The sequence below is a fragment of the Gorilla gorilla genome, chromosome 23, assembly GCF_029281585.2.
Source record: "Gorilla gorilla gorilla isolate KB3781 chromosome 23, NHGRI_mGorGor1-v2.1_pri, whole genome shotgun sequence".
Taxonomy (NCBI): domain Eukaryota; kingdom Metazoa; phylum Chordata; class Mammalia; order Primates; family Hominidae; genus Gorilla; species Gorilla gorilla.
Genome location: NC_086018.1, coordinates 29,913,270 through 29,926,590, shown reverse-complemented (window position 1 = coordinate 29,926,590; position 13,321 = coordinate 29,913,270). Strand labels below are relative to the sequence as shown.

General features: G+C 51.3%; 1 protein-coding gene across 15 annotated transcripts in view; it reads right to left on the bottom strand.

Moving 5' to 3' along the window:
- Positions 1-7,424: 7,424 nt before the first annotated feature.
- DEPDC5 (DEP domain containing 5, GATOR1 subcomplex subunit) overlaps positions 7,425-13,321 on the bottom strand; it is a 155,484-nt gene continuing 149,587 nt past the window's right edge. For all 15 annotated transcript variants that reach the window (XM_031005537.3, XM_031005531.3, XM_019018725.4 and 12 more), the window contains 2 exons: positions 8,389-8,471; positions 7,425-8,250 (listed from right to left, as the gene is read on the bottom strand). In XM_031005537.3, the coding sequence (XP_030861397.1) occupies positions 7,958-8,250; positions 8,389-8,471 (376 nt within the window). In that variant the 3' untranslated portion in view covers positions 7,425-7,957. The remainder of the gene's footprint in view (positions 8,251-8,388; positions 8,472-13,321) is intronic.

Sequence of the window (13,321 nt, the reverse complement as noted above, 5' to 3'; positions counted from 1 at the left end):
CTTGCCATGGAGGATACAAGGATGAGCAAGATGTGTTCTCTGCCTCGAAAGAGCTTACATTCGATGGGAGAGGCAAGGTACGTGAACAAGGAAAGTGGAAGAGAAACACAGAAGCCATGTCCCAGCAAGTGAGCACTCAATATGGCCAGCATTCTAATCTGGTGCTGCCCGTAACTTGCTGGATGCCTCTAAGCAGGCTTCTTAGCCACTCTGGCCTTGGAACCCAGCAAGAGTAATTGCTATAGATTGACGATGGGGCTGCCATAGGATTCAGATCACAGGAAGGGGCAAGTGACAGGTGTCTCTTCTTCCAAAGTCACAGGAAGGAGGGAGTCCCCCCGTCTAAGCCTCTTACCTGACCACAGTCTAGTTCATGGTGTCTGAAGCTGACACGATTGACATTGGAGGCTGGATAATTCTTTGCTGTAAGGTCTATCCTGAGCATTGTAGGTTTTTTAGAAGTACTCACTAGAGGCTGGGCACAGTGGCTCACACCCGTAATCATAGCAGTTTGAGAGGCTGAGGTGGGAGGATCACTTGAGGCCAGGAGTTCAAGAACAGCCTGGCTAACATGGCAAAATTCTGTCTCCACAAAAAAAAAATACAAAAATTAGCCAGGCATGGTGTCTCCAGGTTCTCAGGAGGCTGAGGCACAAGAATCGCTTGAACCCGGGAGGTGAAGGTTGCAGTCAGCCAAGGTTGTGCCACTGTGCTCCAGCCTGGGTGACAGAGTGAGACCCTGTCTCAAAAAAAAAAAAAAAAAAAGAAAGAAAGCATAGAGCAGAGAGACAGCCAGGCATGGTGGCTCAGGCTTTGGGAGGCTGAGGCAGGAGGATCTCTTTTTTTTTTTTTTGAGACGGAGTCTTGCTCTGTCGCCCAGGCTGGAGTGCAGTGGCATGATCTTGACTCACTGCAAGCTCTGCCTCCTGGGTTCACGCCATTCTCCTGCCTCTGCCTCCAGAGTAGCTGGGACTACAGGTGCCCACGAGCATGCCTGGCTAATTTTTTTTGTATTTTTAGTAGAGACGGCGTTTCATCGTGTTAGCCAGGATGGTCTCGATCGGCAGGAGGATCTCTTGAGGCCAGAATTTTGAGACTACCTGGGCAACATAGCAAGAATCCCGTCTCTATAATTTTTTTTTTTTTTTTAGACGGAGTTTCGCTCTTTTCGCCCAGGCTGGAGTGCAATGGCGTGATCTCGGTTCACTGCAACCTCCGCCTCCCAGGTTCAAGTGATTCTTCTGTCTCAGTCTCCCAAATAGCTGGGATTACAGGTGCCTGCCACCATGCCAGGCTAATTTTTGTATTTTTAGTAGAGACGGGGTTTCACCATGTTGGCCAGGATGGTCTCGATCTCTTGACCTCGTGATCCACTCACTTCGGCCTCCCAAAGTGCTGGGATTACAGGCGTGAGCCACTGCGCCAGGCCTTTTTTTTTTTTTTTTTTTTTTTTTTTTTTAAATTAGCTGGGCGTGGTGGTGCATGCCTGTAGTCCCAGCTACTCAGGGGGCTGAGCTGAGAGGATTGCTTAAGACTGAGTTCAGGGTGGCAGTGAGCTGTGATAGTGCCACTGCACTCCAGCCTGGGCAACAGAGGGAGACCCTGTATCTCTGAGAGAAAAAAAAAAAAAAAGAGCACAGAGAAGAGGCAAGAAATTGCGTTCTAGTGGCAACTGTGGGACTGAAACAGACTGGAATTCCCCCCTCAGCACTCATCCATCCTGTTGGTTGAGAAAGGAAAAAGTCTACATATAATCTTATGGTCCCCAATGTTTCTCCCAGATGAGTTCAGATGAAAATTCTGGGGCTCAGGGAGAAAAGACTTTTCCAGAGATTGCATAGCAATTCCCCATCTCCCCTCATCCCCATGGGAAAAGAGATTTTCTTGTTGGAAGGACTATGTGCTGATTCACTGAGGAAACAGAGGAATCTTGCTGCAGCCAGAGAAGCAGATGGAGGTCAAATCTGAAGGCTGGTAGGACTCAGTACTTGGCACCAGCTTTTGCTACATGCAAATGCTACATCCCAGGCATTTCAGGCCAGGTTTAGGGCAAGTGTGTGGCACAGTCTGAAGGCCAGGAGCTGCCTGACGCACTTGCAGGCTGAAGCCACAGCTGCAGACCAGAAGAGAGGGCACACACAGTGCCTTCCAGATAGAAGCCTGGCAGGGAGGAAAGGCCACTGGTCCTGCCTCAAAGTCACTGAGTCACTGCCCATTCCCTACCAGAGAACCTGTATATGAGGCCATGTCTACATGTTACACTGCATCTGTACCCATGCAGAGATTCACCATACACGTAAGGCAGTCAGTTGAAAGGAACGAAGGGGTCCCCAGGCAGGAACCCAGGATGGAGCAGTGGTGGCATCTCATTGACACAGCACCACAAAAAGGTGAAGAGGGCAGCACAGTTGGTGGTGACTGGGCTGATTCCCATGAACCTGATTCCCAGTCCAGCTGTTTGTTAGCGTATGGGCATGGATCCTACTTCCTGGGGCCTTCCACCCCTCAGCTGGTATGTTGATAAGATTATGCAATGAGCCAGGTGCAGTGTCCCATGCCTGTAATCCCAGCACTTTGAGAGGCCGAGGTGGGTGGATTATTTGAGGTCAGAAGTCCGAGATCAGACTGACCAATATGGTGAAACCCTGTCTCTACTAAAATTACAAAAATTAGCTGGATGTGGTGGCATGCCCTTGTAGTCCCAGCTACTGGGGAGGCTGAGGCAGGAGAATTGCTTGAACTTGGGAGGCAGAGGTTGCAGTGAACCAAGATTCTGCCACTGCATTCCAGCCTGGGCAACAGAGCAAGATCTCGTCTCAACAACAACAAAAAAGATCATGCAATGAAAAGGTGTATGACACATTGCCCAGGACACAGGAAACACTCAGTGGAGTGACCATTGTTATTCTGTGCTTTTCTGAACTTTTCTGGGTAACTGAAGAGGCCTGCAAAATGGCTTCTATTCAGCATTCCCTCCCAGTATTTGCTATCTGCTTCAGCAAGGCCTCACAGATTTGCGCAGTGTCTCTGGCATACATCATGTATCCCTTCCTTTTTTTTTTTTTGAGACAGGGTCTCCCTGTCGCCCAGGCTGGAGTGCAGTGATGCCATCTCGGCTCACTGCAATCTCTGCCTCCCAGGTTCAAGTGATTCTCCTGCCTCAGCCTCCTGAGTAGCTCAGATTACAGGTGCCCGCCACCATGCCTGGCTAGTTTTTGATTTTTTTTTTTTTTTTTTTTTTTTTTGAGACAGAGTCTTGCTCCATCGCCCAGGCTGGAGTGCAGTGGTGTGATCTCAACTCACTGCAACCTCTGCCTCCCGAGTTCAAGCGATTCTCCTGCCTCAGCCTCCCGAGTAGCTGGGACTACAGGCACGCACCACCACGCCCAGCTAATTTTTGTATTTTTAGTAGAGACGGGGTTTCACCATGTTGGCCAGGATGGTCTTGATCTCTTGACCTCTTGATCCACCCGCCCTGGCCTCCCAAACTGTTGGAATTACAGGTGTGAGCCACTGCGCCCAGCCCTAACTTTTGTATTTTTAGTAGAGACAGGGTTTTACCATGTTTGCTAGGCTGGTCTCGAACTCCTGACCTCAGGTGATCCACCCACCTTGGCCTCTCAAAGTGCTGGAATTACAGGCGTAAGCCACCGTGGCCGGCCCTAACTTTTGTATTTTTAGTAGAGACGGGGTTTCACCATGTTCGCCAGGCTGGTCTCGAACTCCTGACTTCAGATGATCTTGGCCTTCCAAAGTGCTGGGATTACAGTCGTGAGCCACCGCACCTGGCCTGTATCATCTGGTGATAGGCTTCTGATCGGCATGCACATATCCTCCATGTCTGACCAAACCACAGATTCCCTGTGGGCTGAGCTTTGTACCTACAAAAAGGTGGATGAGTCTAAGAGACAGGATGAATGGATGGGAGGACTGGAGGATGATAGAGGAGGAAGGCATCGGGTTTGACTACCAGATTCTGGCTTGGACAAGTGGGTGGAAGGAGATGCCCACCAGAGAGAGGAGCAATCAGGAAAGTAGGCAGCAAGGAGACTGGGGCTCATGGGCAGGAGAGTTTGAGGTCCCGCTCTGATAGGGGAGTGACCCAGCATCCTAACGCACCAGCCGCCCCTTCTTCCACCAAATCATTCTCTGGGCCTTCTTCTGGGCAATTGCAGGGGCAGTTTTGGCCTCACACACAGGACAGTGAGGATCACAAGTGATTGTTCAGTTCATATGTGATCTGAACAGGCCAGCGTTTGCTGTGTCCAGCACCATCACTCAATGGCTTGAGAGCACAATGGAGACTCCCATCCAGGAATATGAGAGCAGCTGTTCAGCTGTTTGAGAGCAGACATTTGCTTACTGTCTTTTTGTAAGACCTTTCATATACGTGGCCTTTTTTTTTTTTGAGATAAGGTCTTGCTCTGTCACCCAGGCTGGAGTGCAGTGGTGCAATCACAGCTCATTGCAGACCTCCTGGGTTCAAGCGACCTTCCCACCTCAGCCTCTCAAGTAGCTGGGATGACAGGTGTGAGCCACCATGTCCAGCTAACTTTTGTTTTTTCTTAGACGGAGTCTTGCTCTGTCGCCCAGGCTGGAGTGCAGTAGCACGATCTCGGTTCACTGCAACCTCCATCTCCCGGGTTCAAATGGTTCTCCTGCCTCAGCCTCCCAAGTAGCTCGGATTATAGGTGCACACCACCACGCCTGGCTAATTTTTGTATTTTTCATAGAGATGGGGTTTCATCATGTTGGCCAGGATAGTATCAAATTCCTGACCTCACATGATCTGACCACCTCGGCCTCACAAAGTGTTAGGATTACAGGCGTGAGTCACTGCACCCGGCCCCAAGCTAATTTTTTATTTATTTTATTTTATTTATTTATTTTTTTTGTAGCGACGGGGTCTTCCTATGTTGCTCAGGCTGATCTCAAATTCCTGGGCTCAAGTGATCCTCCCATCTCAGTCTCCCAAAGTGTTGGGATTACAGGTGTGGGCTAACCGTGCCCAGCTACATGTGTCTTCTGATTCTCCAACCACCCGAGGAGATAGCTTCCCATTTTATAGATGAGGGGATTTACATATCTGAGAAAAGGGAAGGTGAAAAAGGAAAAGAAAACAGGTTTTTATCAAAGGCCTGCTCCATTTCCAGGAATTATCCAGGGCTCTTTCACATATATTAACAAACCTATTCTCTCAAAATCATTACATGCAGCATCCATAGCCACATTTTAAGTTCTAAATAAGTTCAAGTTCTGTGAAGTAACTAAGGAGCCTAGCTAGGAAGGTGGAGATTCAGATGTAAAATCCAGTGCCCAGGCCAGGCGCGGTGGCTCACGCCTGTAATCCCAGCACTTTGGGAGGCCGAGGAGGGTGGATCATGAGGTCAGTAGATCGAGACCATCCTGGCCAACACGGTGAAACCCCGTCTCTACTAAAAATACAAAAATTAACCAGGCGTGGTGATGTGCGCCTGTAGTCCCAGTTACTCAGGAGGCTGAGGCAGGAGAATCACTTGAACCTTGAACCGGAGGCGAAGGCTGCAGTGAGCCACTGCACTCCAGCCTGGGTGACAGAGGAAGACTTCGTCTCTAAAAAAAAAAAAAAAAAAAAAAAAAAAAAATCCAGTTCCCAGCCCTGGAATCCAAAGTTCATTCAGTTACTATACATTCAGTCAACAACCATTTCTCCAACATCTACTATTATCATGCACACTTGGGAACAAAAAGATGAACAAAATAGAGAAGCTTTGGCTGGGCACGGTGGCTCACGCCTGTAATCCCAGCACTTTGGAAGGCCGAGGCGGGTGGATCACAAGGTCAAGAGATCGACACCATCCTGGCTAACACGGTGAAACCCCGTCTCTACTAAAAATACAAAAAATTAGCCGGGCGTGGTGGCGGGCGCCTATAGTCCCAGCTACTCGGGAGGCTGAGGCAGGAAAATGGCATGAACCTGGAGGCGGAGCTTGCAGTGAGCTGAGATCGCACCACTGCATTCCAGCCTGGGTGACAGAGCCGGACTATGTCTCAAAAAAAAAAAAAAAAAAAAGAGGCTTCTGCCATGGTAGAGTGTAAACATGTTGAGTACCATGCTAGAGAAGTACAAAGTGCTGTGGGCGGATGTAACAGGGCCAACTCTGCTTCTCTGGAGAAGTGACAGTTGAGCTAAGAGCTCATGGCTGACCACCAGGAGTTAGTGAGACAGAGCGGGCATGGAGAGAGGCATGTTCCAGGCAGATGGAACAGAGGGAACAGCATGTGCAAAGCGTCTGAGCTGGTGCAGAGTTTGTGATGTTCCAGGGACTGTGTGATGGCCAGGGTGGCTGTACAAACAGCCCACCAGACCAGACTGTGCAGGACCATGTGGGCTGCATCTAAGATTTTTGAAGTTCAAGTCACCAAAAAGTTCTAGTTAAGTGGTGGGCAAAATCACAGTGGTTTTATAAAAAGACTGACTGACAAGTGGAGTGAAAGCAGAGACAAATTAGAAGGTTTTCCTGGGGATCTAAGAGAAAGACAAAGGAAGGCTGGACTGAGTGGCAGCTCAGGGCCTGGGAAGAAGAGAATGGATGCAAAGCCATTGAGGAGGCAAATCAACAGAGCTTGTGATGAACTCCACGTGGTGAGATGGCACAGCAAGAAGTGGCAGTCACCGTTGGATTCTCCCCTCTGACCCACAGCTCCTGAGCTGCCTCGAGTAGCTTAAGGCAGGGTGCTGAGGTGAAGCACCACGCTGAGTCTTATCTCAGCAAACCTAAGTTAGGCTGGGCATGGTGGCTCACACCTGTAATCCCAGCACTTTGGGAGGCTGAGGTGGGTGGATCGCCTGAGGTGAGGAGTTCAAGACCAGCCTGGCCAACATGGTGAAACCCCATCTCTACTTAAAATACAAAAAATTAGCCTGGTATGGTGGCAGGTGCCTGTAATCCCAGCTACTCGGGAGGCCGAGACAGGAGAATCGCTTGAACCCAGGAGGCAGAGGTTGTAGTGAGCTGAGATCACACCATTGCACTCCAGCCTGGGCAACAAGAGTGAAAACTGTCAAAAAAAAAAAACAAAAAAAACCTAAGTTAGAGTCTACAAAATGTTTCCTTTGATTTTTTTCAGAATGCCATCATATCTGCATCCCAGAGCTGAGCTCACCCATTTAGCAAGATTCATTCTGACAGCATGAGCCTGCAGTTACCTTGTAAGTTATCCTGCCTGCTCACTGTCCTCACTGGAACCATCCTTGCTCCTGCCCAGTGGCCTATGAAAGAAATCTCTCAATAAACTCCCAGCCAGACTCTCTAAGCCAGTGAATTCTGAAGCCCTCTCACCATCTGTGACCACTTCATTGACTGCCATGACCCCGGCCACCTGGCACAACTGCCCAGCCCAGGATGGGACTGCTTCTGTGGGGAACTGGGTGGGGAAAGAGATGATGCACGTGGAGCTCTTTATTTGCTTCTGATATGTACAGGTATATACAGTTGGTGAGAGTCTATGGTACATTATTTCACAAAATTATCTTACATCTGTGCACACTCCTGGGCAAGAAGTGGCAGATTCTGCCCCTAATATCCCATAGATGGTGAAGGAAAAGGATGCTACCAGGAGCCACCCCCTTCCGAGGACATTCATGGGGGCTGCCTGCCCTCTTCCCAGACACTGGAGCCCTCCCACGGACAATCTGTGCCTCCCACCTGCTCTGAGCACTTGCTGACAGGAGTGGTGGCAGCAGCAGCAGCTGCTTCCAAAGTCTTTCTTCTAGAGTAGAAGACTTGTCGTGGGGGCCAAAAACAAAACAAAACAAAACAAAACAAAAAACAATGGCCCCCACTCACTGATAGCAGCAAACGGACACCTGACTCCTAGAGCCTGCCTGGAATCCTCCGCCCCGGGTTTGAGGGCAGCGGCTCACCCACCTTCCCCCAGCACAGGCACAGCCTTCTAACCCTGGTGCAGCCTGGCCTCACGGGGCACTGGCATGCATCTTTTCCAGGCAACTTGTCCAGAACGTGACCAGCCGGTTGTCACGGTTGATGCAGAAGTCCGTGAAGTCCTTCAGCAGCCGATCAGCAAACTTTTCATCCCCTGTGGCGCTGGAGCGCCATGTTTTGGTGAGCATGGTGTTGTAGGCCCAGTTGTAGCCGACCCGCTCCTCGCAGAACATGTTCTGGTTGGTGGAGCTGGTGGAGTTCCGCCGCCGCCGCTGCTGCCCTGAGAACTTGCGCTTGGAGTAGGGCAGCTGCAGAAACACTGTTCCTGAAGAGAAAGGGGAGCACCTGTGTGGCAGCCACCAGGAGGGCTCCTGGAGCCTGCTGAGGTGCTTCTGCAGCCACAGGCTTGGTGCAAGGAAAGGGATGTGGACCCACCTGCCCAACTCTGCCCGTAGCTCCTCACCTGTAACGTGGATATACTGAGGCTTGTTCTCAGCAGGGAAGTTAAAAGCAGAGGCAGAATATTTATCTTGTACAAACCCAAACCTAGGGAAGGACAGGAAGACATGCTAATCAGCGCCTCGTTAGTTAAAGGGGCAAGGGAAGAGAATGTAGCTGATAGGACTCTCGGATAGCCTGAGACACAGAGATCTGGAAAGATCTCTTTCCAGATTGCACACGCAGGCTGCTTATTTTTGTCCTCACCCTTACCACTTTCTGACCTCTACCTCTTCCAACACCATGGCTTACCAGACCTCCTCACACCCAGCTGCCCGTCATCTCCGCGGTCCACCATGTCACCACCACCATAGTGAAAGAAAGCCTTCCCACCGGCTGCACTCTTCATCCAGCCTTCATCTCTGCTCAGACAGCCCGTCCCTCCTACCACGTTCCCTACCCATCCCAGCAGACCTTCCCACTGAACGTTCTCCCCCATCCCATCCTGGGCCTCTCACTGGAATCTACCTCATGTCTTGACAGGCCACACATACCCACCCGCATACTTGAGGCTATCCATTCCTCCAGGGAAGGTCCTTACCTTTTTTTTGGTGAGAGGGAGTCTCGCACTGTTGCCCAGACTGGAGTGCAATGGCATGATCTCGGCTCACTGCAACCTCTGCCTCCTGGGTTCAAGTGATTCTCCTGCCTCAGTCTCCTGAGTAGCTGGGATTACAGGCATGTGCCACCATGCCTGGCTAATTTTTGTATTAGCCAGGATTGTTTTGGAATTAGCCAGGAGAATCACTTGAACCCGGGAGGCGGAGGCTGCAGTGAGCTAAGATCATGCCATTGCACTCCAGCCTGGGTGACAGGGCGAGACTCCATCTCAAAAAGAAAAAAAAAAGAGGAACGCCAAGCTGGGGCTCTCTGCTTCCCTGTGCTCTGGAAATGGGCAGGAGGAGCCATTTTTCATCTATGGCTTGTTCTATTCCTGGTTTTTCTATTTCCATAAGGTACATTTATTACAGTTCTACCTGCTAAGAGCTGTAAAGGACGTGGTAACAGATGTGGCTCCTGCCCTCTAAGTCTGAGGGGTTTATATAATGGAGACAGTGATGTAGGCAGAACTAAAGAAGGGAAAATGCCTGTCTTCTTTCCTGGACTGAGTTCCTTGGGGAGGTGCTGTGTTGTATCCTCTACATAATCTGCATTCCATAATTTTTTACCAAAGAATACATGAAGTCAAATATGCAAACTAAATGGGTAGGCCACTATGCACTGTAAGCTCCCTGTCTACAGGCTGATTATATGATGAGGATTGGCTCTGGATTTTGCCTTTGCAAAATCCTCTCTACTCTTGCTCTGTCATCCAGGCTGGAGTGCAGTGGTACAATCTTGGCTCACCGCAACCTCCACCTCCCGGGTTCAAGCAATTCTTGTGCTTCCAGCCTCCCAAGTAGCTAGGATTACAGGCACGCGCCACCATGACCAGTTAATTTTTGTATTTTTAGTAGAGACGGGGTTTCACCATTTTGGCCATGCTGGTCTTGAACTGCTGACCTCAGGTGATCCGCCTGCTTCGGCCTCCCAAACTGCTGGGATTACAGGCATGAGCCACCACACCCAGCCTGCTTTCTCTCTACTTTCTAATTAAGGCTACTGATTTCCTCAGCATAGATCAAGCCTGATTTTTTTTTACCAGAGTAATTTTTTTACCTCATTTCTTCCTTAGGTCACCAGGAAAGAACTTTATTTTTTATTATAAAAAGGCAATTTAACCACATGGTTCCTGGCCACCTGACTGTCCACTCAGGGAGAATGCAAGACAGAAACGCAGTAAGGGCGGGGGAGGGGATATAATCATCTCCACCTGCCCCAAGGAAGATGAAGGAGGAGCTGTAGGTCACAGCCTAGGGGCTGAGGAAGATGAAGGAAGAGCTGTAGGTCACAGCCTAGGGGCTGAGGAAGATGAAGGAGGAGCTGTAGGTCACAGCCTAGGGGCTGAGGAAGATGAAGGAGGAGCTGTAGGTCACAGCCTAGGGGCTGAGGAAGATGGACACTTTTTTAGCTCTTTCTGAGATGGACCTTATGGGTGGGCTGATGTGTCATTTAGAGCCACAGTTGCACTTAAAGCTCCATCCTATGCAAAAGCTACATATGAAACTACTCTAGGCAGGCACCTTGCTAGGCATTATAGAAGGAAACACAAATAGGAAAAAGCATACCCCTGCCCTCCAAGGGCCCCTAAGTCACTGGAATACATTCAGAGTGTTTTGAAAGAAACGGAAAGAGGAATTCAGAGAGGAAACATTTGGGAATCCCTGGAGGAAGATTCTGACAGGTGTGGAACAGGGGAGAGGTATAAGTGTGGAAGGTGGGAGAGGTTAGGTGTGGAAGGTGGGGGGGCTTAGGTGTGGAAGGTGGAGGGGTTTAGGTGTGGAAGGTGGGGGGGTTTAGGTGTGGAAGGGGGGGGTTAGGTGTGGAAGGTGGAGGGGTTTAGGTGTGGAAGGTGGAGGGGTTTAGGTGTGGAAGGTGGAGGGGTTTAGGTGTGGAAGGTGGGGGTTTAGGTGTGGAAGGTGGAGGGGTTTAGGTGTGGAAGGTGGGGGTTTAGGTGTGGAAGGTGGAGGGGTTTAGGTGTGGAAGGGGGGGTTTAGGTGTGGAAGGTGGAGGGGTTTAGGTGTGGAAGGTGGGGGGGTTTAGGTGTGGAAGGGGGGGGTTTAGGTGTGGAAGGTGGAGGGGTTTAGGTGTGGAAGGTGGGGGTTTAGGTGTGGAAGGTGGGGGTTTAGGTGTGGAAGGTGGAGGGGTTTAGGTGTGGAAGGTGGGGGTTTAGGTGTGGAAGGTGGGGGTTTAGGTGTGGAAGGTGGGGGGGTTTAGGTGTGGAAGGTGGGGGGGTTTAGGTGTGGAAGGTGGGGGTTTAGGTGTGGAAGGTGGAGGGGTTTAGGTGTGGAAGGTGGGGGGCTTAGGTGTGGAAGGTGGAGGGGTTTAGGTGTGGAAGGTGGAGGGGTTTAGGTGTGGAAGGTGGGGGGGTTTAGGTGTGGAAGGTGGGGGTTTAGGTGTGGAAGGTGGGGGTTTAGGTGTGGAAGGTGGGGGGGTTTAGGTGTGGAAGGTGGGGGGGTTTAGGTGTGGAAGGTGGGGGTTTAGGTGTGGAAGGTGGAGGGGTTTAGGTGTGGAAGGTGGGGGGGTTTAGGTGTGGAAGGTGGGGGTTTAGGTGTGGAAGGTGGAGGGGTTTAGGTGTGGAAGGGGGGGGTTTAGGTGGGGGGTTTAGGTGTGGAAGGTGGGGGGTTTAGTTGTGGAAGGTGGGGGGTTTAGGTGTGGAAGGTGGGGGGTTTAGTTGTGGAAGGTGGGGGGTTTAGTTGTGGAAGGTGGGGGGTTTAGGTGTGGAAGGTGGGGGGGTTTAGGTGTGGAAGGTGGGGGTTTAGGTGTGGAAGGTGGGGGTTTAGGTGTGGAAGCTGGGGGGTTTAGTTGTGGAAGGTGGGGGGTTTAGGTGTGGAAGGGGGGGGTTTAGGTGTGGAAGGTGGAGGGGTTTAGGTGTGGAAGCTGGGGGGTTTAGTTGTGGAAGGTGGGGGGTTTAGGTGTGGAAGGGGGGGGTTTAGGTGTGGAAGGTGGGGGGGTTTAGGTGTGGAAGGTGGGGGGGTTTAGGTGTGGAAGGTGGGGGGGTTTAGGTGTGGAAGGTGGGGGGAGGGTAGGTGTGGAAGGTGGGGGGGTTTAGGTGTGGAAGGTGGGGGGTTTAGGTGTGGAAGGTGGGGGGTTTAGGTGTGGAAGGTGGGGGTTTAGGTGTGGAAGGTGAGGGTTTAGGTGTGGAAGGTGGGGGGTTTAGTGTGGAAGGTGGGGGGTTTAGGTGTGGAAGGTGGGGGGGTTTAGGTGTGGAAGGTGGGGGGTTTAGGTGTGGAAGGTGGGGGGAGGGTAGGTGTGGAAGGTGGAGGGGGTTTAGGTGTGGAAGGTGGGGGTTTAGGTGTGGAAGGTGAGGGTTTAGGTGTGGAAGGTGGGGGGTTTAGTGTGGAAGGTGGGGGGTTTAGGTGTGGAAGGTGGGGGGGTTTAGGTGTGGAAGGTGGGGGGTTTAGGTGTGGAAGGTGGGGGGGTTTAGGTGTGGAAGGTGGGGGGTTTAGGTGTGGAAGGTGGGGGGTTTAGGTGTGGAAGGTGGGGGGGTTTAGGTGTGGAAGGTGGGGGGTTTAGGTGTGGAAGGTGGGGGGTTTAGGTGTGGAAGGTGGGGGGGTTTAGGTGTGGAAGGTGGGGGTTTAGTGTGGAAGGTGGGGGGTTTAGGTGTGGAAGGTGGGGGGTTTAGGTGTGGAAGGTGGGGGGTTTAGGTGTGGAAGGTGGGGGGGTTTAGGTGTGGAAGGTGGGGGGGTTTAGGTGTGGAAGGTGGGGGCTTTAGGTGTGGAAGGTGGGGGTTTAGGTGTGGAAGGTGGAGGGGGGTTAGGTGTGGAAGGTGGGGGGTTTAGGTGTGGAAGGTGGGGGGTTTAGGTGTGGAAGGTGGGGGCTTTAGGTGTGGAAGGTGGGGGTTTAGGTGTGGAAGGTGGAGGGGGGTTAGGTGTGGAAGGTGGGGGGTTTAGGTGTGGAAGGTGGGGGGAGGGTAGGTGTGGAAGGTGGAGGGGTTTAGGTGGGGGTTTTAGGTGTGGAAGGTGAGGGTTTAGGTGTGGAAGGTGGGGGGTTTAGGTGTGGAACGTAGGGGGGTTTAGGTGTGGAAGGTGGAGGGGGGTTAGGTGTGGAAGGTGGAGGTACAGAAGGTGGGGGTTTAGGTGTGGAAGTTTGGGGGTTTAGGTAAGGAGCACATTGCAGCACACTGGTACAATGATGCAGAGGACTGGTCAGAAAACAGGTGAGGGTATCTGTGGTAGAAAAATCTGGCTGAGGAAGAAAGTACAATAGTTCCTGGGAAGATATGACCAGGATCTGGACTGAGGGGGATCAGGAGGAGGATGCAGTGAAGGAAAAAAGCAGATTTAACAAATAAAGGC